This window comes from Epinephelus fuscoguttatus, linkage group LG23 (genome assembly GCF_011397635.1).
Source record: "Epinephelus fuscoguttatus linkage group LG23, E.fuscoguttatus.final_Chr_v1".
In the NCBI taxonomy this organism is placed as follows: Eukaryota; Metazoa; Chordata; class Actinopteri; order Perciformes; family Serranidae; genus Epinephelus; species Epinephelus fuscoguttatus.
In genome coordinates, this window is record NC_064774.1 from 1,924,624 (window position 1) to 1,951,877 (window position 27,254).

The 27,254-nt window shown below is 41.1% G+C and overlaps 1 protein-coding gene across 1 annotated transcript in view; it reads right to left on the reverse strand.

Moving 5' to 3' along the window:
* The window catches only part of LOC125884254 (NACHT, LRR and PYD domains-containing protein 14-like), a 137,850-nt gene extending 111,807 nt beyond the window's left edge, over positions 1–26,043 (reverse strand). The window contains exons 1-4 of the mRNA XM_049569149.1: positions 25,922–26,043; positions 25,471–25,844; positions 25,240–25,368; positions 24,957–25,195 (exon numbers count right to left, since the gene is read on the reverse strand). Of these exons, the coding sequence (XP_049425106.1) occupies positions 24,957–25,195; positions 25,240–25,368; positions 25,471–25,844; positions 25,922–26,043 (864 nt within the window). The remainder of the gene's footprint in view (positions 1–24,956; positions 25,196–25,239; positions 25,369–25,470; positions 25,845–25,921) is intronic.
* Positions 26,044–27,254: the final 1,211 nt, after the last annotated feature.

Here is a 27,254-nt window from a genome sequence, read left to right on the forward strand (position 1 = left end):
TAATGCTATACGGCTTTAGTTTGTCATATGAATCCATGTGCCATAAAGCGTTGGGCCTTCTGCTGTTGTACTGTCGACGTCGGAGACGCCGTGCTCGGCGGAGTTCCACTCCTTCTGGATCCAAAATCTCGATTACCAGTCTCATTGTTTCTTGAGAAACTACGAAACCCCTTTGTATAGCACGCAGATGTAACCAACGATAGCCTTGCAGTGCACCACTACCAGCCATTTCCTCCTCCACAAAAGAAGCAATTTCCTCCAAGTCCGTGTGGTTCTTTCTTCGGAATAGACACAGTTTCTTGCACAATCTTTTCAAAGTCCTGATACTTATGATAATGTGGTGCTGATGTGCCAATAGATAAAGTATTTCCTTATTTGTGAAGCCTATACCAAAGTATAACTTAACAAGATGCTCCATGGTTCTCATTTTAACGCAGGCGGCAGGCTGGTCTTCTGATATTTCACCTCTAAACAACACGCAGCCTAGGCTATGACTTTATTTTCGTAATATTATGACTTTATTCTCATTAAATTACGACTTTATTCTCGTAATATTATGACTTTTTTTCTCAGTTATGACTTCATTCTCGAAATATTACAAGTTTTTTTTTCTTCAATGTGGCCCTAATACTCTGTCGTACTGCTGAGAGTTCCTGCTCTGCTTATTTTATGGACTCTGTTGCTTTGCTTTCATCTTTAATAAACCAAATCTACCGGCACAGAAGCTCAACAATGTGCTGATGTGGACGGGGCCACTTTAAAGAATCACTATCAGTGTAAGTGTAGGTTATATCTGAATATTTGCTCTGCTTTACCTCACACATGAACCAATCGACTCTGCAGCACAGCAGCAGCTCAGTGATCTGCTCAGTTACATTTCTGTTTTTGTCAGTGGAGTCTGGTGGCTTTGATATAATGGCTTCAGTTCCACATGTCTGTGTGACAGCAGGGTAAAGTGGTGAAAACACTCTAAATATAACGGACACTTAAACTGCTATAGATGTATTGTGAGCCTTTCAAGGTGGTTAAAAACTAATAACTGAGGCAGAGTTTGTTTAGCGCAGTCGGTTTGATTCATGGATGTGACACGAGGATTTTCTACCTGGAAGTTCTTGTAAATAAACACTGTGATTGGCTCTGTGCTCAGAACATTCCTCTGGGTGCTCTCACTGTCATCTATAACATCTTTCCTAATTCACTGTCTGTGGAGCAGCTCCAGAAAACTGATACAGCATTGGGTCAGAATTTGGTGTCAACAACATGAAAGCATGGATCCATCCTGCCTTGTATCAACGCTTCAGGCTGCTGCTGCTGGTGGTGTAATGGTGTGGGGGAGATTTTCTTAGTACCAACTGAGCATGGTTTAAACACCACAGCCTACCTGAGTATTGTTGCTGAGCGTGTCCATCCCTTTATGACCACAGTGTACCCATCTTCTGATGGCTACTTCCAGCAGGATAACGCACCATGTCACAAAGCTCACATCATCTCAAACATGACAATGAGTTCACTGTACTCCAATGGCCTCCACAGTCACCAGATCTCAGTCCAATAGAGCACCTTTGGGATGTGCTGGAACGGGAGATTCTCATCATGGATGTGCAGCCGACAAATCTGCAGCAACTGTGTGATGTCATCATGTCAATATGGACCAAAGTCTCTGAGGAATGTTTCCAGCACCTTGTTGAGTCTATGACACCAAGAATTAAGGCAGCTCTGAAGGCAAGTGGCCGGTGTGTGTATAGCTATGTAGATATGTGTGAATGTATTTGTACAGCATGATGTAGTTTGTCATAAGATCCCTGTAGTTCTGACTCACTATGCTGATGTTTATAGTATTTGTCTTGTTTCAGTGTTTTTACCAGTTTAAATCACCTGGTCCGTTTGTTTTGGAGAGGAAGAGACCTCTGTGGATAATATGGCTCACGGTAAAAACCTCATCAACAATGAACACTGAAGGAATTCTACCTGAGAGAAGTTTCAGCTGGTTGCTGTCTGCAATCATCACCACTATAGACGCATTTAAGTCTTTAACACTGAACCTTTTTGATTAAAACTCAAAGAAAAACTTCAAATGTCCTCACAAGTCTGTTGTGGTCTGGCTGTGTCACAGGACGCTGTGGAAGAAAATAAAACACAATGTGAATGGAAGTGAAGGAATAAAACCAGCAAACAAACTGAGCCTGACAAACTCAAATTGATCATCAAAGAGTAAATGAATGTAGTCAGTGAACATTATTCCTCACTATGATAAGAACACCACTAAACTTGTAGCCACACGTGGCAGCAGCTGTCTGGAGGACGGTGTTTTTAGTTTAACATGAGCAAATGCTTTGTTCCTTTTTTCTATGTGTGCTCACAATGTCCAAAAAAGCACAAAAGCAGAACATGTGAAGAGCGTCTGCACACTGCTCCCATTAACATATAGGTCTATTTCATAACATCAAGTGACGTTTCAAGTGTCAAACTCTTGAGACAAAGAATACACACACCTTCAAATACCTACGAGGCCAGGTCACCTGACTGCTCACCTGACTGCTCACCTGGTCCTGGTCTGGTGGGGAGTTATGAAGCACGTGCACCCTCAGGTGTGGGGAGTCTGCTTCCTGGCGCCAGTAAGCCTGTAACAAACATTCAAATATTCAGTAATGCATTCATACAAGTCAAGTTTAGGAACTATCATCATTCATTTTTAGGCAACTGCATTTCAAATGTTGCCTCAAACTCACCTTTATCCACAACCTTGGTAAATTAATTCAGTATGAGAGTTACAATTCAAACATATGCAGTTTAATTATTTGGTGTGCTCTGATGGCCTTTGAACATGTAGACTACAGTAGCTACAGGAAGTAGGAGGGACAGCACTTGTTATTAGCATTTAGCTCCACTAGATGGCGCCACAGAGCCATTAAACTGCAGCAGCATCTCAGACGGAGTTTTTCAACAGGTTGATAAACTGAACTACATCAACAGGGATCTTTATAACTATGTGACTACGGATTTTAATGCTGTGTGACGTTCAGAGCCAGCAGCTCTTCCTCATACTTCTGACCAACAACAGGAAGTCGCCATCTTAAATACCCATGACGCCGGCACAAGTCATGTGACATCATTAAATAAAACTAAAGAATACATTATATATTACATGTATTCATCAATAACAGTCAGTTCATCAGAGATTACTAAAGAGACTGACACTAGAACCATCTGTGTGCACAGTTTTAGCAGCTGTTTTTACATGTTTTGCATTTTCTAATTGCATTTTTAACATCATTTTGGTTGCAGGTCTAATGGTACATGTATGTATTTGTCCAAAACTCTTTAGTTTTTCTGTCTTCTTTGGTTTAGTGTGCCGGCAATAATGAAGCGTCACCATCATGTGATCCAAGTAATTACTGTTGAATTGGCCTAATACACTCCAATAAGGTCCACGTCTTAGCATGTGTGGAACGTAAGTAACAGAGACCAGAGAAAGTTCACAGGACAGAGAGTGGTGGATGGTGCAGACCGTGTTCATTTGAAGTTAGGTCAAGTTATTTCTCTGCAAACACAAACATTTTATTGGGGATGCATGATAATATGGGCACATCATGAGTACTGCTCCATATTGGCTTTAAAATGAACTATTTGAATCGGCCAACATGCTTTTTTATTTTGTACGATGAATGAATATCACATACGTTGAAGAGTACTGTATTTCATGTCTCCATCTGCTGGTGGGCCGTCACTATAAGAGCATGCATGTATAATATGATGTTAATTGATTCCTGAAGGGAGTGTTCTCAAATTTGGCACAAACGTCCACTTGGACTCAATAATCAATGAATTAGAATTTGTAGGTCAAAGGTCACTGTGACCTTACAAAACATATTTTTGGCCATAACTAAAAAAATCACAAGATAATTAAGACAAAATTTCACCCAAATGTCCGACAGGATAAAATAATGATTTTTATATACCTCCAAAAGGTCAAAGGTCATGCCAGTGTAATGCAATCTGGGCAGTGAAGAAAACTCTCCCAGCAATCCGGGCTACCCTGCGTGACATCATCAGTCAGTCAAACCCGCACCGGAGGATGGAGGCAAGAGCTATCAGTGCGGTCACTGATGAGAAGTTTGTTTTGCATCTCATTCTGTTCCAGGATGTTGTCAAAAAACAAGACATTTGATTAATATTTGGAATATTAAATGATGAAATACATAGATTTCAAAAGTTATAACAAAGAAACACTCCACCATGCATGAAATGAATGCAGATCTTTTTGGACCCATGTTGTGCATTAGAAGGGGTTTGCATTGTTTGTGCATTGGTTAGAGGCCATATCTTTGTTGTGTTTCTCTGCTGAAGCTTTTATTTAATAATCTGTACTAATATAGCCTGTTTTTCACCAAAGATGGAAAACTATTTTACAAAAAGAAAGGAAATTACATTGAGGTGGTGTGTGGGTCAGAGGAGGCTGCAGAAATCTTTAAAGATTTCCATGCAAGCAGCACTGGAGCGCACTGTGGCCAAAAGAAAACGCGTGATGCCATCAGCAAACGCGTTTATTGGCCTGGCATGTCAGAATATACTGATGCATGGTTAAGTATCTAAGGTGGCCCATGAAGCCCTTAATTACACTGTATCTTAAATAAATGTACTTCAATTCTGTCAATATTTTAATTGAATGTATTTATTTATTTGGGATGGACAGTGCATGTTAATGAACATTTCAGTACGTTGGATAAAAAGGTAAACACACCAGATTATAGCCAAGGCTAATTTCCATCTGTTGTCCCTGTGCCTAATGTGCATGTTTTTTCATTTTAAATCTATAATAATAATATAATAATGATCTGCCTTTAATAGTGCTCACAGTTTACGCAAATTGTAAAGACAAGAAACCCTCTCATTGTTCAAATGTATTTCTCTGACAATGCTTTAGGTAATCTATTAATCTGCACAGTATTTTCACCTTTATCCCATCTTATTATTCAGGTGGCGCAGTGTGTGGAATGCCAGGCCAGTGGAATTCAGATCAAGGAGGAGAAATCATACACTCCAATCATTGTAAAATATCCATATTTTTTCAAAATGTATTCAACTTGTGACTGTATTGTTTTTTTCTCTGTGTTGTCCCTCTTGCTTGCTTGTACCTCTATGTCTTTCTTACTTGTCCCAGCAGATGTTCCCTTAGCTTATCCTCATCTATGTCTTAATTTCTGTAAAAGTATTTTTGCTACACCTGCCTTGTCTGTAATATCTGACAGTGAAAATCATGACATACCTCTAATTAAATTCCTTCTTACTCTTTTGTGCAGATAGTAAAGTAAAAACTATTTGTCTTCTAGGTAACTCACCCTTTCGAGCTCATAGGCATGGATTTGATAGGGAAACTGACAAAAACGAAAGAGGGAAACAGCTACATTTGTGTCATGATTGACTATCTGACCAAATGGCCATAAGCCTATCCACTAAAAAGCAAAAGGGCTGAAGAGGTGGCTCAATTTCTTCTACCAGTTTGAGGCTCCAAAGAGGATCCTCACTGACCAGGGGAAGGAATTTGTGAATGCGGTACAATGAAATTACTCATCATGTAGCCAAAAGCTATATTTTGTGAAGCAGACTGAAATTCCAACACTGAAATGAAAATTCAATGTATGCAATTTCTTGACTATCTCTCACAATTACAGATTAACACCAACATCTGCAAAATCCTTGGGATAAAGAGAAGTCTGTGTGCCCCTTATCATCCCCAGACAAATGGTCTGGTCGAAAAAATGAACAGCACCATACAGAGGTGAGTAAAATGCAGTTGCATATTTGGTATATTTTTTTGCATAGGACTTGCATTCAGTGTTTTTCTATCTATTGACACATCTCCTCATATTAATTTGTGAGTATTTTGTTAACAATCATTTGATGGTCATCACAAAGTGACATTCAAGAAATACATACATGTACAGACACCCTCATTGCAATGGTTTTGTTAATATTTTTAAGCACTTGTAAAAATACAATTCCTTTTCCTATCGCATTTCAGAGCACTGGGAAAACTTGTTGGGGAGAGGCCAGACACTTGGGACCAGCATCTGAATGCTGTCATGTTTGGTCTACGGACAAAGATGCAGCTGACCACCAAATTCTCTCCATTTTATCTGATGTTTGGCAGGGAAACACGCTACCCGTCCCAGGTCCCTGAGGAGTTTATGGTATCTTCTGTTGTTACAGTGGCTTTAACTTATAGATATTTCAGAATTTGTAGTATGTTGTCCTGTTTATAAAACTCTTTTTTTGAAAAGGTTGACAGCAGTGTGGAAGCTATTGTGGAGAATGACAGCCCTACCGATGATGTCCTCCAACTCAGTGATGCTCTGCAGGCTGCTTGAGATAACATTTCCAAGAGAAACCAAAAGAACAGAAAGAGCAAATTAAACCCTTCCGATCTAAAAGTGGGTGACAAAGTGTGGAGGCTTAATATGAGGAGCCAGCAGCGAAAAGGAGGGAAGCTAGAGCCTGACTACTTGGGGCCTTTCACGATTACATCACTACAGGACAAGAGTGCTGATCTACAGAATGAGGAAGGACGTGTTTTCCCCAAAATCAACAATGACCACCTCAAAAAATATGTGAAGCAAAAGCCACAAATCCCACACAAAATACTCAGTTCCTCCGCTTCCTCAGCTTCCACTACTTCCACCACAGTGAGAAATTCCACCCCCGAAGCCAACTCTGCATCCATGTCCATCCCTGGTGCCACCTTTGCCCCAGTGTCCAGCACTTCTGCCTCCTCATCCTCGTCTGCATCAGCATCCACCTCTGCGCCGGTCTCCACCACTGCTGCGACCTCTGCGCTGGTCCCCACCACTGCTGCAATCTCTGCACCAGTCTCTACCATTGCTGCCCCCTCTGCCTCCTCATCCATGTCTGCATCAGCTGCCACCTCTGCGCCAGTCTCCACCCCTGCTGCCAACTCTGCCTCCTCATCCTCGTCTGCATCAGCTGCCACTAATAAATGTAAGTTTGAAGTAAGAAAATGATGAAGTCTACAGGACAGTAAAGGTGGGAAGATATCTAAATGCACAAGAAATGTTTTGCAGCTCAAATATCACACACTGATTACAAGTGCATCTGAGGCATAGATAGATGCAGTCTCCTAGGGCAATTTTTTTCAAGCTGAAAAAAACCCTTTCACAGGCACTGTGCTCTTCACATTTATTATGTTTAAGTATCTTCCCACCTTCCCCTTTTATCTTTTTTGATATGTAGTTTGCTTCTTGGAATCCCTCAATGAACCTATACTTCTGTATATTTTTACAAATAAGATGTGAATTTTCACAAAGGCAGTTGTTTTATCTTAATTACAAAAACAGCTCTGCCAGATGAAAAATCAATTAAAATCAAATCAAATCAAATCAGATCAAATCAAATCAAATCAAATCAAATCAAATCAAATCAAATCAAATCAAATCAAATCAAATCAGATCAAATCAAATCAAATCAAATCAAATCAAATCAGATCAAATCAAATCAAATCAAATCAATCTTTATTGTCATTTTCCTTGTACCAGAGTACAGAAAACAAAAGGGCGTTTCTCCAGGATCATACATACAGTGCATACATACAGCAACTCACTTCAACACACTCGATAAAATCAGCAGGGTCTGAGTAGAGATAAAACTGGATAAAAACTGAATAAAATCAGACACGTCTGGATAGAGGTAAAAAACTATTTGAATAAATACACAATCAATAAATAAGACAGAATAAATATGTAATATTAAGTGTGAACTGGTGTGCAATCATGTTCAGCCACAGTTCAGCAGTTCAGTTAGGACACGGGGGAGATTAGTAGCCGGACAGCTTGTGGCAGGAAGCTGTTCAGCAGCCTGCTGGTGGAGCGCTTTATGCTGCAGTTGCGTTTCAGGGAGGGCAGCAGCTGGAAGAGGGTGTTTAGAGGGTGGGAAGAGTCTCTAACAATGTTGAGGGCCCTATTCCTGCAGTGCTTCAAGAATATCTCCCGTACTGAGGGGAGTTAGGCTCCAATCACCCTCTCTGCAGATCTTACCACCCTCTGCAGGGCTTTTTTGTCCACCTCACTGTAGCCTGAAAACCATGTGGAGATGCCATAGTTCAGCACGCTCTCTACTGCACCTCTGTAAAATGAGGTGAGGATGTTGGTGGTGAGTGAGGCCTGTTTGAGTTTCCTCAGAAAATAGAGTCTCTTTTGGTCTCTTTTTGCCAGTGAGCTGGTGTTTTCAGACCAAGAAAGGTCGCTGGTAATCTGATCTCCCAGGAACTTGATGTTTTCCACCCTCTCTACTGCCTGGTTGCTGATGCAGAGAGATGTGTACTCAGGTCGTGACCTTCTGAAGTCGATTATCATCTCCTTGGTTTTGTCCACATTTAGCACCAAGTTGTTGTAGTTGCACCAGCACCACCATTCCAACAGCTCAACCTCCTCCCTGTACCTGGCTTCATCATTCTTACTGATGAGACCCACAACTGTTGTGTCATCGGCAAACTTCACGATCAGATTGTCTTTGTGCCTGGGCACACAGTTGTGTGCCAATAGTGTGAACAGCAAAGGCCTGAGCACACATCCTTGAGGGGACCCAGTGCTCGGTGTGATGGAGCTGGAGGTGTTTCTCCCAACACGTACTGACTGGGGCCTCTCAGTCAGGAAATCCAGAATCCAGTGACAGATGGTGTGGTTTAGGCCTAGGAGGAGAAGTTTCTCCATCAGTCTCTGCGGGATGATTGTGGAGGATTCAGGCATAGGTCTTTCTCTGTTCCAGGTGGGTAAGTACTGTGTGCAGGGTGGTGGATATTGCATCCTCGGTGGAGCGGGTGGGGCGGTAGGCGAACTGATATGGATCCAGTAATGCAGGTAGGCTGGATGTGATTTGTGGTTTGATTAGTCGTTCAAAACATTTCATCACTATTGGGGTCAAAGCGAAGGGGTGACAACTGGTTCCTTTGCAACTGGGACTATGATGGAGGTTTTTAAGCATCTGGGGACTGTGGCTTGACAGAGGGAGACGTTAAAGATGTCAGTTAATACAGCTGCCAATTCCTCAGCACAAGCCTTAAGCACCCTTCCTGGGATGTTGTCTGGGCCAGCTGCTTTCCGAGGGTTGATCCTGGCTAGGGTCCTCCTCGTGTCGGCTGCACTGATGACTACAGGAGCTTGTACGGATGGAGGAGGAAGCCCAGCTCGTCCTCTCAATGGCCCCCTTGATGCCTCAACCCGAGCAAAGAAATTATTGAGTCTGTCAGGAAGAGAACCATCACTTTCCTCAGTCTCTGTCCTGGTCTTGTAGTCTGTTAGTTACTGGATCCCCAGCCACATTTGCCTGTTGTTGCCTGTGTTGCAGAGGTTCTCTTGGATTTTTCCTGCATATTTCCTTTTTGCTGCTTTGATCCCACTGGAGAGAGCAGATCTTGCTGAGCAGAGAGCAGCCTTGTCTCCTCCTCTGTATGCATCATCTCGGGCCTTTAGTAGCATGCGTACTTCAGCAGTCATCCAGGGTTTTTGGTTGTTCCGTGCTGTAAAGGTTTTCATCACAGTCACATCCTCTGTGCATTTGGCAATGTACTGTAGCTGGTCACAGTTAATGAGAAATGTAAATATTGTATTTCACCACCTGTGAGGTATGTATAATGAATCATTCATAGTATTCTGCTCTGCAAATTAAATCTATTGCTTATGCTTATTATATTCATTTTCACAGATGTGATGGATGCGTGGGCAGGAAAGGCTCTTTACGCTCTTCTGGCTAAAGTTGGACCGTACAAAGTGTTCTTCACAGACCTTGCAAGAACAGCTCCAAATAAGGAGTTAGAGAGTGAGGTAAAGTTCATTTTATTTTTCAGACTGAATATAGAGTAACTAAAACCTGGTCATATTCTGGTATGTCATGTCATCGCAGATAATCAGTGCTTACTTGGAGCTGCTGGTGAGACAACACAATGAGCAATCCAAAGATAAGGCTATTGTTATCAACACCTTTGCCCTTACCGACATATGGAAGGGTAAAGGCACACTGCATAAAGTGGGTGTACTCAGTATTTTTTCCTATTAATGAGTTGTCACTCATGGACAAATCGAATGAATAAATGTCAGTATTGTTGTAAACCTGGCAAAGACTTTACAATTTGTGTGAATGTATGTAGGTTTTGAATCTTGGACTATGTTCCATAACTTACATATCACTTTTCCATGTGAATGTATTCCCATATCTCCTTTCACTCTCTGTGGTGTTGCTTTTGTTGCTCTTTCAAGATTATAATGTTACAGATTACTTAAAATCGCCCTGTCATTCACTTAGTGGTGTCTTTTTGTTTATTTTAGCTTGATCCAATGATGTACAAATAGATAATTGGGATTGTAAATCAAGGTGGTCACTGGATGTTGGTGGTGAGTTAAATATAGTGATGGTTAGTCTAAATTGTCTATTTGGCATTTAATTTGTAACTCCTAGCCTTTCTATGCCTCAGTGTGTTAACAAATGTTGCTAACACAAAGAGAAAAAGGTAAATTTACACAAGTTTTTAAAATAATTCTTTATCATTTACATAAACTGAAGTACTTCATATCTATTATTTAGAGCCTTCATGAAACGTAGGGGGCTCAATATCCGGAAATGGCCCTGCACTACTCTCCCTCAGCAACAAGACACAACATCATGTGGAGTGTTTGCTTTGAAGGTCGGCACATACATTTTTTGTTAAAATACCACAGCAAAACTATAACTTTTTCTGAACATTATTATGAGTTGTACACTTTTAATGTTATTGCATGTCTTTTAGTTTGTCTGACAATTCAGAGACCATGTCCGTCAAACTATACAATTGTACAAAACCTTGTTATAGATGGTTTACATTTATACATTTTGGCAGGGGTCTGCTGAAATGTGACTGCCCCCTGTAACTCTGGAATTGAAGAGGTGACATTCACAGTATTTTCTGGATTAATACTAGAATTCACCAGATGCAGGCACAGTGAATTTTGTTAATGTCACCCCTTGTTTTCCTGAGTTACAGAAGGCAGTCACATTTTGGCTGTGGTCTGCCAAATCTTGGCAGGGGTCTGCCGAAATGTGACTGCACCCTGTAACTCAGGAATAGGAAACTTGTTAATAAATGCAACAAGGCCTCTCCAGTGTCACAGAGTAAAGATGACATCAGACAATAGTCACATTACACTCCGCCCTACCAAGGCTGTATCCTATAAACTAAGTGGGTTCTGATCAAAACATCTGACTTCAGTGCTGTTAACCCTTTGTTGAACAGAGAGCGCCATCTGGTGGGCTCAGAAGATAAAGACAAAGCTTCATGAGGCTTCATTTGGTCATCACTACTTGTCGCCTACTTTACTTGAGTATTTCCATTTTCTGATACTTTATAGGCCACTTTTTACTCCACTACATCTCAGAGGGAAATATTGGACTTTTTACTCCACTATATTTATTTGATAACTTCAGTTACTTTGTAGATTATTAATACAAAATACCATCAACTAATAAATGATATTATTATAGATTAAACTACGCAGCAGTTTATAAAGTCATTAAAATGAGCTCCATCTTTACCAGCTGCAACATTAAAGTGATGAACACATGAATGCATCAATAATTATAATCCATAATATAAATGGAGCATTCTGCATAATGAGCACTTTAACTTTTGCTACTTTAAGTGTATTTTGATGCTGATACTTTTGTACTTTTACTCTAGTAACATTTTGAATAAAGAACCAGTAATGGAGTATTTTTATAGTGTGGATATACTATTTTCACTTACAGTAAAAGATGTGAATACTGTGAGCACTGGAAATATGGAACAGTATTCTGATGATTTAATGCTAAAATGTGGGTGCACCATCATGAAACCAAAAAATATAAAGTTCTTCCTTTTGGATTGGAACGTCAATTAATGTTTAAGGAGCATCAAATTATCTCCATCTACTGGTGACTACAAGTAACTACAACAACACTGTGTTTAAAACACATAATAACAACAAAGTACAACCACTTGACAAAAGTCCTTCGGTAGCATTTATTTGAATCACCTCACTATTATACAGTATACACACACACACACACACACACACACACACACACACACACACACACACACACACGTTGCTGCTTCATCGTCTCTGGATCATCAGGACACAGCTGATCCTCTCTACAGATACACAATAGTTGGCCACCATCTAGAGAAGAAGACAAGAGAAGTTATAAAGCAGCTGTCAGTCAGTGATGCAGCACATCCAGTATAAAGACCAGTAGGGACTTCCTGTTCAGAGCAGAGTGGAGCGGCTGTGTAGCGTAGTCGGCTTCCTTCCAGCTCTCATGTTAACGTGTTGGAGTGAACACACTCAGCTGGAAGCTCACAGACCTGCAGAGACTTTGGGCATCAAGTCTGTTTACTCTGCAGATTTCACTCAAGTACACAGTGTAAATAAACTGCTGAGAGTCCTGAACGCATCATGGCTGCACAAACAGAGGGATTCACTTTAATGATGGATTTACTGAGTCTGTTAGAACAAATGACTGATGGACAGATATATCATGTTAAATGTTCTACATGTTCATCCAAAGACTGAACAGCAACACATCAGCTGTGATTACTGGACTTAAGCAGAGCTTCTGCTCTGTATAAAGAACACATGGTTACTAAATGTAATGATGGTTCTATAAAATAAGAGCCAGTGATTTGTAGGCTTCAGTCAGACTGATCTCAGAGCTGTGACAAAGATGAAGACAACAAACACTTTAAAGAGGACATATTATGCTCATTAACAGCTTCATATTTGGATTCTGGGTTTCTACTAGAACCTGTTTACATGCTTTAATGTTCAAACTAGAATTACCGCCTCATAGTTTTATGCATTATAAAGAAATCTTAGCTTCAGTAGAAAAGCCGTTGAACACAGGGTATTCACAACAGTCTGAAGTCTGAGGTTTTTGTTCACAGGGATTACTTTTACATACATTCACCTCATTATCTGAAACTTTGGCCACATTTAATACCAACATCCTTCACTGTAACACTATAGGCTATATAAAACACACACACACACACACACACACACACACACACACACACACACACACACACACACACACACACAAACAAACAGGAAAGCATAACAGGTCCCCTGTTATCAAGGTCAGATTTGATAGTGTGACAGTTTGATGAAGGAGGACAGCTGTCTCTATACATATTGTGATGCTGTCAGCTGTAATCCAGCTTCACTTCCTGTAGACATGAACACAACAACAGTCGTCTTCACATCAACTTAAACACATGATCTCAACAAGCTTCTTTCTGATCTGATTGGCTGACTGTCCTCTCCTGAAGACTGTCACCATTCCCCTCTTTGAGCCACTGAGAAGGTCTGAGGTTTACAGGAAGTACTGGATCTTTGCTCTGATACTAACTGTTTTTAATATAATACTGTTGAAACCAGCATGGACCCACTCCAACCTTCTACTTACTCCAGAGTCTCCAGTTTACAGTGTGGACTCTCCTTCAGATCACACAGCAGCTTCACATCTGAATCCTGCAGGTAGTTTAATCTCAGCTCCAGCTCTCTCAGATGGGAGGGGTTGGACTTCAGAGCTGAGGCCAATGAAACACAGCTGATCTCTGACAAACTGCAGTCCCTCAGTCTGAATAAAGAATAAATGATGTAGATAAAAATCATTAATAAAACAATCAGATGTGTTCAGGTGTTAAATGTGGAGCTCAACATTACTATGTCCTGATCAATGAGCTTTGCCCTAAACTGAGTAGAGTGACTTTGTCATTGTGTTATTGTGCTGATCCCAACAGGATGCAGGTTAAAGACTGGAAAATACAAAAAGTGAAAAACAGCTCTCATAAATATCATTGACAACGTGCTGCTACTTCAATAAAGATGTAGTGACTTCACCTCTTAAACTCTGCCAGCTCCACCAGTGGCTCCATCATCACTAACTCATGTTGTGCAGCCAAACACAAATCACTTATTTAAAGAATCATGAGGGTAAATTTAAGTTGAAATCAAGTGTTTAAAGCAGGGCTGTTCAATTACAAATTCAACTGGGCCGGATTTTAAACCAGAAAATGTTGATGGGCCAGACTCCCGCTACTATCTCTGCCACCTCAGACTGTGTATTATATTTATCATTTTTTGTCAACAAGATCAATAGAATTAGATCTACCATTGTGCTCCCATCCACCACTTTTGATCCACCTAGCAGTGTTCCAAATTTACTTACCCATTTTGCCCCCATTACCATGCAAAACCTTATAGAGACAACAGCCTTTATTGTCCCATGGGCAAATTTGTTTTCACAATCTGTCACATTTGGATACACAAAACACCGCCAACAAACACCATGCACAAACACCACCAAACATTGAACAATATATAAATACACACACAATGCACAAACACCACCACATTGACATTGAACAGCCGACACATAAATCACAGTCAGGAGAGCTGGGTCCGTACAAGGTTATTGGGGGAGGTTATTGAGTGCTGAGATGGCAGACGGGACAAAGCTCTTGTTGAAGCGTGCCCGTCTCCACCTCAGGGTCATGTATCTGCGCCCAGACAGCAGCAGTGTGAAGTGTGGGTTGAGAGGGTGATCCGAGTCATTAGTTATTGTTCGTGCAAGACGTGTGACAGCTCGGTGGTTGCGCTCTTTGAGTTTGGGTGTGGCATGGTTGATCATTTTGGATGCGGTGTATTATTTTTGTTAGTTTGTTCCTTAGTGGTAGACAGCATGTTGTAGAAACAGGGGGAACAGTACAGAAGGATGGGTTGAATGATACTGGTGTACAGTAGTGACAGAAGGTGAGGGGCAACAGAGAGGGCACAGAGCTTGCAGATGACATGGAGTCTCTGCTGGGACCTTTTGTGAATGTTGGCCATGTGTTGATCAAATGTCAGTTTATTCTCTATAGTGAGTCCGAGGTATTTGAAGTGGCGACCTGTTCAACTGTTTGGTTATGGATGGAGGTGGGGACCAGTCCAGAGGGGGGTGTGCGTGAAGTGCAGATGACCATTTCTTTTGTTTTGACCACGTTCAGTTCCAGAAAGTTATTGGTGCACCACTTAGTGAAGTGAGAGATGGAAAGTTGGTTGGCAGTAATTGAGTTATTGTCACTGAGCAGACCTAGGATGGCAGTGTCATCTGAGTACTTGCAGTATGTGGTTATTGGTGAGGGGCTGATGCAGTCATTTGTGTAGAGGGTGAAGAGAAAAGGGCTGAGGACACAACCCTGCGGGGCTCCGGTGTTGGTGATGACGGTTGATGATGTGACTGTGCCTATCCTTACAGCCTGTGGTCTATTGGAGAGGAAGTTGTGAACCCAGCGGATGAGGAGTGGAGATATGTTGAGGTGACGGAGCTTCTCGATCATCTGGTGGCATTGGATTGTGTTGAAGGCTGAGCTGAAGTCGATGAAGAGGATGGATGCAAAGGTGCCAGGTGATTCCAGGTGTTGAAGGAGGGGGTGGAGGAGACATGCTACAGCATCCTCCGTCCCCCGTCTGGCCCTATATGCAAATTGATGTGGGTCCAGCTGTGGTCTGACGACTACCACGATGATGTGGAGGATGAGTTTTTCCAGGCATTTCATTATGATGGAGGTGAGTGCAACTGGACGGTAGTGATTTGGTTCAGAGGGGCGTGGTTTCTTGGGTACAGGGATGGTACATGGTTGATGTTTTCCAGATGGTGGGGGTGGATGCTGACCTGTATGAGTCCCAAAAGATGGAGTGAAGAGGGGGGGCCAGTTCCCTGGCACAAAGCTTTAACACCTTAGCCAAGATGTTATCAGGCCCGGGTGCCTTTCCAGCTTTGCACCTGCTCAGCTGCTGCTGCACATCCACTGTGGTGAATGGAGGGTGTGCAGGTACATCCGGGGGGAGGGCACTGAGCAGCTCCCGACATGTGGCAGAGTGGTCTTGGGTGTCGAACCGTGTGTAGAACCGTCTGTCATTGTCCCTGCTGTACTCACTATCATAAACATGTCCCTCACCTCTGGTTCTGTCCCTGATCAGTTTAAGACAGCCAGTGTCTAGCCACTCCTAAAAAAACCTGGCCTTGATCCAGCCGTTTTGAACAATTTCAGACCCATCTCAAAATTACCTTTCATTTCCAAAATACTGGAAAAACTGGTTGCTGAGCAGCTTCTCCAAGTTGTTGAAGGAAATCATATCTTTGATAAATTTCATCTGGTTTTTGTCAAAACCACAGTACTGAAACTGCTCTGTTACGAGTCATGAATGACATCCTTATGCAGGCTGATAAAGGGGAACTGTCCATCTTGGTCTAACTGGACTTGAGCGCTGCTTTTGACACCATTGATCACTCCATTCTCATCAGCCGACAGAATACATTTGTTGGTATCTCAGGGAAAGCCCTACAATTTTTCATGTCATATTTGTCAAATAGATGTTTTTCTGTCTCCATAGGTAACTATGTGTCCTCGTCCACTCCGCTGTTATATGGGGTGCCCCTGGGCTCAATCCTTGGTCCCATTCTTTTCTCATTGTATATGCTACCCTTGGGCCAGATAATCAGTAGTTTTGGTTGTATATCCTATCATTGCTATGCGGATGACACTCAGCTATATTTTTCAGTAAAGCCAGATGATCTTAGCAACCTAAACACTCTCCACAATTGTTTAGCTGCGATAAAGGACTGGATGTCTGTCAATTTTCTTCAGCTAAATTCTGACAAAACTGAGATTCTCATTTTTGGCCCTGAAAATACTGCTCAAGGCATCTTTCAGCATACTGGCCCACTTGCCCCCTATATCAAAACTAACGCTAGGAATCTTGGCGTTATATTTGACCCAAAATTGAAACTTCAACTACATGTCAATAAAATGGTTAAATCCTGCTTTTTTCAACTCAGAAACATTGCAAAAATCAGACCATTATTGTCAGCCTCTGACTTGGAACATATCATTCATGCCTTCATTTTTTCCCGTCTCGATTACTGCAACTCCCTTTTCACCTGCCTTAGCCAAGCTGATCTGTCACGTTTCCAGCTTGTACAAAATGCAGCAGCGAGGCTCGCGGTAGATCACACATCACTCCTGTTTTAGCCTCACTGCAATGGCTGCCAGTGAAGCTCAGGATTCATTTCAAGATTCTTTTAATCACCTATAAGGCCTTACACGGTTTGCTCCCACCTATATTTCCGAGCTACTCAGCCCATATACCACTGAGTGGTCACTTAGGTCTTCCAACCTAAACCTGTTGGCCATACCATGTGCCAAACTAAAAACCAAAGGTGACTGTGCTTTTGCTGCCCTGGCACTCAGACTTTGGAACAACCTCCCCACTTACATTAGATGAGCTGAGTCTGCTGACTGGTCCAAAAAACACCTAAAAACCTACTTTTTTTTAGAATGGCTTACTCATAACATTTGATCAATTCAAGTGTATACTCTGGATGATGACTGCATGTTTGTGTTGTCTGTATGTACTCTTGAAAGTGACTTTTATGGTCTTGGGGCCCTCTTTTCTTTGTGTCCCAATGTCAATGTAAAGTACTTTGTAACCTGTGTTAAAAAAGGTGCTATATAAATAAAGTTTTACTTACTTTCTTTACTTTACTTTTCTAGCTATTGGTGATGACACATTTCTAAACAGGTACAAATTACTGTAGTAAAAGTAGCAATGTTTTTAGTGTCACATTTGAAATAAAAAAAAAAGTACTTACATATCTGACAGAGGAACATCACATAATGCAGAAACAGAATAAAAAGCTGTCAATGCACAGAAGCATAACAAGTGACATTAACAGTAACTAATAACACACTCTATCTCTCTACCACACACACACACACACACACACACACACACACTTCCTGACGTTTACCTTTAAGGTCAAGTGTTTATGAAAATACACAAGATATAGTTTTGTACAGTCTATGGCAGCAACAGTCATGTTTACAACAACAATGTCACTATATAAACTCAATAATATCTCACTGGAAACAAACCTAACATGTCAATAAAATAAATATTACTCCTGACATCACAACAATGAGTTACGTTATATAAGCATGAAGAACAGACATCAGTATCAGTCATTCATCCTGCTCTCTGTCCCACCTCTACTGAGGACACTCACTGTCCACAGGTAGGCTGTCTCAGGTACATTTTAAGATAAGTGACAAGCTAAGTTAAACACACTACATACAGACAGCTTTCATTTTAGTTTGCTTTAACTATTTGCTATTGGTCCCACTAGTGTGATGTGCTTGTGTAAAATGTGATTGTAAACCATAACGGCGGTGAATGAGGGACAGAGCAGATTGAAATATGTCTTTCTACTTGCTGAACACGTGTATTGATAAAGCACTGGCTTTTTACTGCTCAGGGTTTTATTGAGTCTGCAGCATGATGATACATGAAACCAAAACTTTACAAAGTAACAATGAAAGAGACGATAACAGCGGAGCTTATTAGTACTACAGTCTTGATTCATTTTGCCCCGGGCTGTTTAATACAGAGTCTCCACACCAATCCCTACCCAGCCACTCTGAGGTTGCTTCTGGTCCTGATATAGCCTGCAGGCCGCCAACTGAATAGGCCTGCTTTAAAGGTTAGGAGTGAATTTTCAACTCAGTTTTTCTACTTAAATTAAAGTTATACTATGCAGGATTGTTGCTTACAGTTTGTAAACACACTTGCCAGTGAAAGTGAAAGTAAAAGCCAACCCCAGATTCATTCTTGTTTGGCATTTCTTCTCACTATATTTGTGTTTTCAGGTGTTGTATCTCTTTGATTCCTGCTGCTTACAGTCTGGCATCTGGTCCCCACCTTTTTATAAAGCCCTGAGCTCACCTAACACAGGCAGAGGGCAGAGTCTCTGCAGATAAATACACCACCACACACTGAGAGTGGCTCATAAGTGATGACTGAGAGGGATTATTTCTGTATGAGTCTATACACTGTTTTTAAGGAAGATCCTGCAGAGTTTATCTTTAAGGATTTAGCTCCACATTGCTCTGCCACAGTCAATGGATTAAACCACTGAACAAGACAAATAGACTTCATTGTGGATCAGTATAATATCAGCCTGATGTCTGCAGTTTAGTGTCAACACAACTTTCACATCATAAAAATCTCAGCACAGGAGTAAAAATGGTGTCTGACCTCAGAGTCTCCAGTTTACAGTGTGGACTCTCCAGAAAATCACACAGCTGCTTCACTCCTGAATCCTGCAGCTTCTTGTTTCCACTCAGCTCCAGCTCTCTCAGATGTGAGGGGTTGGACTTCAGAGCAGAGGCCAGATAAACACAGCTGATCTCTGACAAACTGCAGTCCCTCAGTCTGAATAAAGAATAAATGATGTAGATAAAAATCATTAATAATAAAATCAGATGTGTTCAGGTGTTAAATGTGTAGCTCAACATTACTATGTCCTGATCAATGAGCTTTGCCCTAAACTGAGTAGAGTGACTTTGTCATTGTGTGATTGTGCTGATCCCAACAGGATGCAGGTTAAAAACTGGAAAATACAAAAAGTGAAAAACAGCTCTCATAAATATCATTGACAACGTGCTGCTACTTCAATAAAGATGTAGTGACTTCACCTCTTAAACTCTGCCAGCTCCACCAGTGGCTCCATCATCACTAACTCATGTTGTGCAGCCAAACACAAATCACTTATTTAAAGAATCATGAGGGTAAATTTAAGTTGAAATCAAGTGTTTAAAGCAGGGCTGTTCATACACTTTGATGCAGTAGAGATGCTTGATTATCAGGAATGGTGTCGTGTGAAATGTCCTGAACACAAGTATTTCAGATATTGTCAGGAATTATAGAGCAACTTTTCTTCTTTTTCTTTGTTTTTGATGGCACTTCCAGTTGTTTAGATTTTCAAGGTAGAAATGTGGAACTTTTACTCTGGAATATCTCAAAATACTGATGCAGTAAAAATACTTGAGTTCTGTGTCTGTATGTTGTTAGACATGTCCTCAACATCAGGAATAATCTTTTTCATTTTCATTTCCAGCAACCCAAAAATCAAAGAATAAAGACATTTCCCTCACAAGTTAGTGGTATTTACTTTTTACTTTACTTTACACTGGGAGTAGATCTCACTCTTATTCTGAATATAATTCAATTCATTGTATTTCTATAATGTTATGTATTTTATAACAGCTTAATTTGAAAATCAAAAGTCATCATTCTGCTAACTTTGCTAAGTCTGTCACTAGCTCCCCCCATCAGCTCGATCTGGGCTGTTTGAAGGCATTATTCAATGTAACACATATTAATGTCAGTACATGGATGCACTACAGTTGTAGCATTAGCTGATGTCACCATGGAGCAAATGCGACTGTGTATTAATATAAAGTCACAGTGTTTATAATGTGTCTGTTCAGAACATGGTGGCTTATGTTGCTAATTGTCATTTTTGTGCTGGTTTAGAGTTTCAACCAATAGAGCTCTAGTCCGGCACTCCCTTATCTCAGTGAGCTCTACTGCATTTCAAAGTACTGTCCTTTAATATTTTGTGTTGTAAATTTTACAATATGAAAGGAAAAAGAGGGAAAGAAGAGGGAGAACAAGTGCGATACAAACTTAATGTCTTTGATGAAGATTTACTTGTTCAACTGCTATTCAACAAGGAAGAGCATGTTTGACACAATTTGTGCCTTTATTCAATTCATTTATGAAACATTAGGCTCAGAACAAAACACTAACATTTAGATGCGGCAATAGGCCATATGAAACATTACTTATTTTTATCAAACATTACTTCATAACAAAACACTTAAATTTAGCATTTCAATTCGGGAATTCATGGCACTTTGCAGCATTTGATAGAGAATTGTCCAATTTCTTATGGACAATGAACTGATTTTAAGTTTAAATGAAGCAGGTTAGGCTATTACTGCAACACAAGCACAGTGTGTCTGTATGCAATTAGCCCACATACATAACCAGTCAAAAACATTCAATTTTCAATCAATTTTATTTATAAAGCCCAATATCACAAATCACAATTTGCCTCACAGGGCTTTACAGCATACGACATCCCTCTGTCCTTAAGACCCTCACAGCGGATAAGGAAAAACTCCCCAAAAAAACCTTTAATGGTGAAAAAAACAGTAGAAACCTCAGGAAGAGCAACTGAGGAGGGATCCCTCTTCCAGGACGGACAGACGTGTAATAGATGTCGTACAGAGCAGATCAACATAATAAATAAACAGTAATCCGTATGACACAATGAGACAGAAAGAGAAAGAGACAGAGACAGAGAGAGAGAGAGAGAGAGATGCAGGACAGACGGTAATGACAGTAGCTTACGACAACATTAATGAAAGTAATAATATTATAATTAATAATTATATATCAATATCTGATAGTACACATATGTGACAATAATCATATGTGTATCGGCGGTTAACTGTTAACATCCCTAAAAGGGACTGCTTCACAGACAGTATGGACAGAAGGAATGATTACAGACATCAACTACAAAGTGCACTCAGTAGAGTGCAGACCTCTGCCAGGCGACTGCATTACAGCTGTGACTCTAGACAACAACACATGCTGCTCAGCTGTGACCGCTGGAGTTGTCCCTCCTGACTTCCTTACAGTCAAGATGGCGGCTAAGAACGTCTGAGATGCTTGCTGTCTACACAGGGCTTTAAACAGATGACATTAACATAGGACATATCAAAGTGCTTGACTTATATAGAACATTTACTAAAGTGCTGGACGTAATCTTCAGAGTCTGTTATAATAACATGTATGCCTCTGTGCACCAGTCAAGTTTCTCATTACATCCATGTCTGTAAAAACATGGATGCTTCACATCCATTGTCCCCCGACAGCACAGAAGATCTATACAATCAACATCATTTCAAGGTGGACACCCAAGATCAGTGTCACCAACTCAGTCTCTGACCAAATGTCTCCCCTTCTGTTCCTGAGATATGACGTTTAATAATGACCAGAGAAGTGTTTTATGCAGAACATTATGATGTCACAGTGAAGTTGACCTTTGACCTTTTGGATATAAAATGTCATCATTCATTATTTTATCCTGTTAGACATTAGTGTGAAGTTTTGTCATAATTAGCATATGAATTCTTGAGTTATGGCCAAATCATATTTTGTGAGGTCACAGTGACCTTGACCTTTAATCTTTGACCACCAAAATTTAATAATGTGATCTTTGAGTCCAGGTGGACGTTTGTGCCAAATTGTAAGAAATTCCCTTGAGACATTCTTGAGATACCACTTTTATCAAAATGGGACGGACAGACGGACGGACGACCTGAAAACATAATGTCTCCAGTCACGGCTATCTCCGGCACAGAGGCATAAAACATAGAATGTAAAGTTTCAGCTTTGATAGCAACACTTGATAGCAACTGGGATTGTTCCACAGCACATCAGTCAACACATGGATGCATAGGGAAACAGGAGCCAGTCAATGCTTGTCATTTAGAAATGAGATCACATAGACGTATGAATCCAGATCATTAATGGTGCAGTCCTAATGGGCGTGTGAGTGTGAAAGAATATCAACCTGTCCTTAAAGTCCAAGATGTTTCCAGTGCAGACTATTTATTTGCTTATTGTTGCAGTCTAAAGGTCTGTGACTTCAAATGATTATGTGACGTTAACATGAAAACAAAGAAACCTCAGAACCTCAGGAATCTTAAATTCTCTTTGGATAAATCTCAAACTTGATGGTGTCTAAATGTTCTAAATCATCATTTCTCTGCCTTTCATAACCAACTGTTCAGCCATTTGGAAAGACACAACATTTCTGAAAACACTGAAAGCTTTATAACCTCAGTCAAGGATTTATATTATATATATCCAAAAACAAACAAACAAACACCTACATAAGCAAGTGAACTGACCTCAGAGTCTCCAGTCTACAGTTTGGACTCTCCAGTCCAGCACACAGCTGCTTCACTCCTGAATCCTGCAGGATGTTGTCACTCAGGTCCAGCTCTCTCAGATGGGAGGGGTTGGACTTCAGAGCTGAGGCCACGACTTCACAGTCAGTCTCTGAGAGTCTACTTAATCTAAATCTGACATGACACATACATTACAAAATCCGTTATTGTCAAAGAGACACTTTATATTTACTTTATGGATTTGATGATAAAACAGTTTGAAATATCCTGTTTTGATGGACTGAAAATAGTTAAGAATAAAAAAAGAACACAAAGAATTCAAACTAATTAAAAGCTGATTCATGACCAGAATTACTGCCTCGTGGTCGTATGTTTCACCAGTCAAGTTACACTTACAGTTTACATCCATGTCTGTCCAGACTCATATGTGTCCATGACAGTAGACAATGATTCAAATATGGATGTTGCTGCAAAGAAGCTACTTATTCTAAAACACAGACGCTTCACACACATCTTCAACCCGACAGCACAGAAGATCTATACAATCAGCACAGTTTCAAGATCAGTGTCACCAACTCAGTCTCTGACCAAATGTCTCCCCTTCTGTTCCTGAGATATGACGTTTAATAATGACCAGAGAAGTGTTTTATGCAGAACATGATGATGTCACAGTGAAGTTGACCTTTGACCTTTTGGATATAAAATCTCATCAATTCATTATTTTATCCTGTTAGACATTAGTGTGAAGTTTTGTCAAAATTAGTGAATGAATTCTTGAGTTATGGCCAAAAACACATTTTGTGAGGTCACAGTGATCTTGACCTTTGACCACCGAAATCTAATCAGTTCATTCTTAAGTCCAACTGGACGTTTGTGCCAAATTTAAAGAAATCCTCTCAAGGTGTTCTTGAGATGTCGTGGACAGACTGACAACCCAAAAACATGATGCCTCTGGCCACGACTGTCGCTGGCGCCAAGGCATGAAAAAAGAGACAGCAACAACTGGATAAAAGCAGTTTTTAGGACTTCAGAAATCTCCTTTGGCAAATGATACAGATCTTATTTTAAATGTTTAAGCATAGTGGTGAATAAACTCAGGTATTATCTGCATGTCTGATTCTATAAAACACCTTACACAATCTGTTTATGGAGTAATAACTTTACTGCTTTCACTCAGAACCATCAAATACTGCCATACTGTGATGAAATGCTGCTGTGATAAAACCTCAACAACAACCTCTGAAGTCCATCATTTGTTTATCAGGTTCACATGGTGCCTCCATCACATAAAGCTGAAAAACTGTAAACTGGAACAATGATTAGAAATAAATAGAAAAACTGTTAATTAACTCAACAGCTATAAACACAACCAACTGAAACATCTACATGTTTTGCACTCACAGCATTTGAAACAGCTCAAGAACATCTGTGACAAAATACAACAGACACATCATTTGAACATTTTATGAATAATAAGAATTTCATAGTGTGTATATTTGAAGAATTAAACTACTAATCTACAATGATTTATGATGTTAATCACATCTGGACTTACCCAGCCTTTCTGCAGTTCCTCACAGCTGGAATCAGTCTCCATCGTCCCTCCCATGTTGTGTTGTATTTCTTCAGGTCCAACTCATCCAGAACCTCCTCTGACATCTGCAGCATGTAGGCCAGAGCTGAGCAGTGGAACACTGAGAGTTCCTTCTCTGATCTGTTCTCTGACTTCAGGAACTCTTGGATCTCCTGATGTACTGAGAGGTCGTTCATCTCCAGCAGACAGTGGAAGATGTTGATGCTTCTGTCAGGAGAGATCTTGTTTGTGTTCATCTCCTTCAGGTTGTTGATGGCTCTCTGGATGATTTCTGGACTGTTGTGTGTCCGACCCAAAAGGCCTCCTAACAGTCTCTGGTTGGACTCCAGAGAGAGGCCATGAAGAGCGGACAAACAGATCCAGGTGACCATTTTTACTTTGGAGGGATTTCTCCATGGCTCTCTGTAAGAAGACATCCAGGGATCTGTAATTATCCTCGTCTGTCCCCAGGAAGTCCTCCAGTACCTTTGTGTTCCTGTTGGTGAAACAGTGGAACAGGTAGACTGCAGCCAGAAACTCCTGAACGCTCAGATGAACGAAGCAGTAGACTGTTTTCTGGAAGATCACAGACTCTCTTTTGAAGATCTCTGTACAAACTCCTGAGTACACCGAGGCCTCTGTGACATCAAGACCACAGCGCTCCAGGTCTTCTTGGTAGAACATGATGTTTCCTTTCTCCAGATGTTCAAACGCCAGCCTCCCAGCTTCAGAAGAACATCCCCGTCAGCCTCCGTCAGCTCCTGTGGACTGGTCTCATGTCCCTCATCATACTTGTGCTTCTTCCTCTTTGTCTGAACCAGCAGGAAGTGTGAGTACAGCTCAGTCAGGGTCTTGGGCAGCTCTCCTCTCTGCTCTGTAGTCAACATGTGATCCAGAACTGTAGCAGTGATCCAGCAGAAGACTGGGATTAGACACATGATGTGGAGGCTCCTGGATGTCTTCATGTGTGAGATGATTCTGCTGGACCGCTCTTCATCACTGACTCTCCTCCTGAAGTACTCCTCCTTCTGGGCGTCAGTGAAGCCTCGTACTTCTGTTACCCTGTCAACACATGCAGGAGGGATCTGATTGGCTGCTGCAGGTCGGGAAGTTATCCAGACCAGAGCCGAGGGAAGCAGCTTCCCCTTGATGAGGTTTGTCAACAGCACGTTGACTGATGACTTCTGTGTGACATCAGTCACAACCTCATTGTTGTGGAAATCCAGAGACAGTCTGCTTTCATCCAGGCCGTCAAAGATGAACAGAACTTTACAGACAGCGAGCTCCTCTGCTGTGACCTTCTGTATTGTTGGATGGAAAACACGGAGCAGAGTGAGAAGACTCAACTTCTCATCTCTGATCAAGTTCAGCTCCCTGAACGAAAGCAGAATCACCACACTGACATCTTGGTTTTCCAAACCCTCGGCCCAGTCCAGAGTGAACTTCTGCACTGTGAAGGTTTTTCCAATGCCAGCGCGCCGTTGGTCAGAACCACTCTGATGTGTTTCTGTTGCTCAGGTAAGGCTTTAAAGATGTGCTGACACTTGATTGGAGTTTCATGGAAGGTCTCCATCTTAGAAGCTCTCTCAAGCTGCTTCACCTCATGTTGGGTATTAACCTCTTCACTCTGTCCCTCTGTGATGTAGAGCTCAGTGTAGATCCTGTTGAGGAGGGTTTCACTTCCTGTTTCATCACTTCCTTCAGTCACACGTTCACATCTCCTCCTCACACTGATCTTATGTTCATCTAAAACCTCCTGCAGACCACTGTCTGCTGAAAGAGAAGGAAACATGTCAGACTAAAGAAATAAATCTGGACTCTGATTATTTTCATGACCAACATTAAAACAAGTAACACAAACAAATGAAGGTTTTATACATTAGTTTTCTAAAATCTTTCATGTCTACACTTCACAACACAAATAAACCAAGAAGAATCCTGTTTTCAGACATGATGACATCAGCAGACAGATGTACAGTCTTACTTTGTACAGTGCTGGTCTGACTGGCTGTCTGCAGTCCAGCTCTTGTTCTGGATCTTTTTCCACACTGGGGACAGGAGGAGTCTCCTGATGAAGCAGACTGGTCCCAGTATGAGCTGATGCACTGTCTGCAGAACCAGTGTCCACAGCTGGTAGAGACTGGATCCTTCAGGACGTCCTGACACAAACTACAGCAGGACGGCTGCTCCTCCACAGAAACATGACTCCTCTTCTTCTCTCTGTGGAGATGAACACATTATTTAGATCTCGTCCTGCAAACTGTGCTGAAAATTATTTGCTTTATTCACACACTCAGTCACAGGCAGTTCAAATATCTCATGGTGGAGCTTCATGAAAACCTCCTGAGTAATGTTGTGCTCCACTGTGAGACGACTTTCAAAAGGCAAAAAGCTCCCTCATGTTTTTCAACAGTCTCTTACTTTGTGTCTGAGGGTCCAGGTTCATTACTGAAGTATGGAGGAGTAATCATGGACCAGTCACTCTTCATAGACAGACAGCTGGACACTGGAGACTCTGCTCTCTGTCTGTGGAAACAACAAATGTTTTACACATATTATTAGTCCTTGTAAAGACCAGAGGAAACATTACAACAAGTCCTCCGACCCATACGACCACACTGATCCTATGTTCCTACCCTCTAATACGACCCACAGGAGTGTTTCCTAAATTAGTGCTCCTACCAGTGTGGTTAGGTTTAGGAAAAGAATCATGGTTTGGCGGTGACCTCCCTACATGGACTTTGTTGCTCCTACATTATGTCATGTGACTTCCTGCTCTGGTCC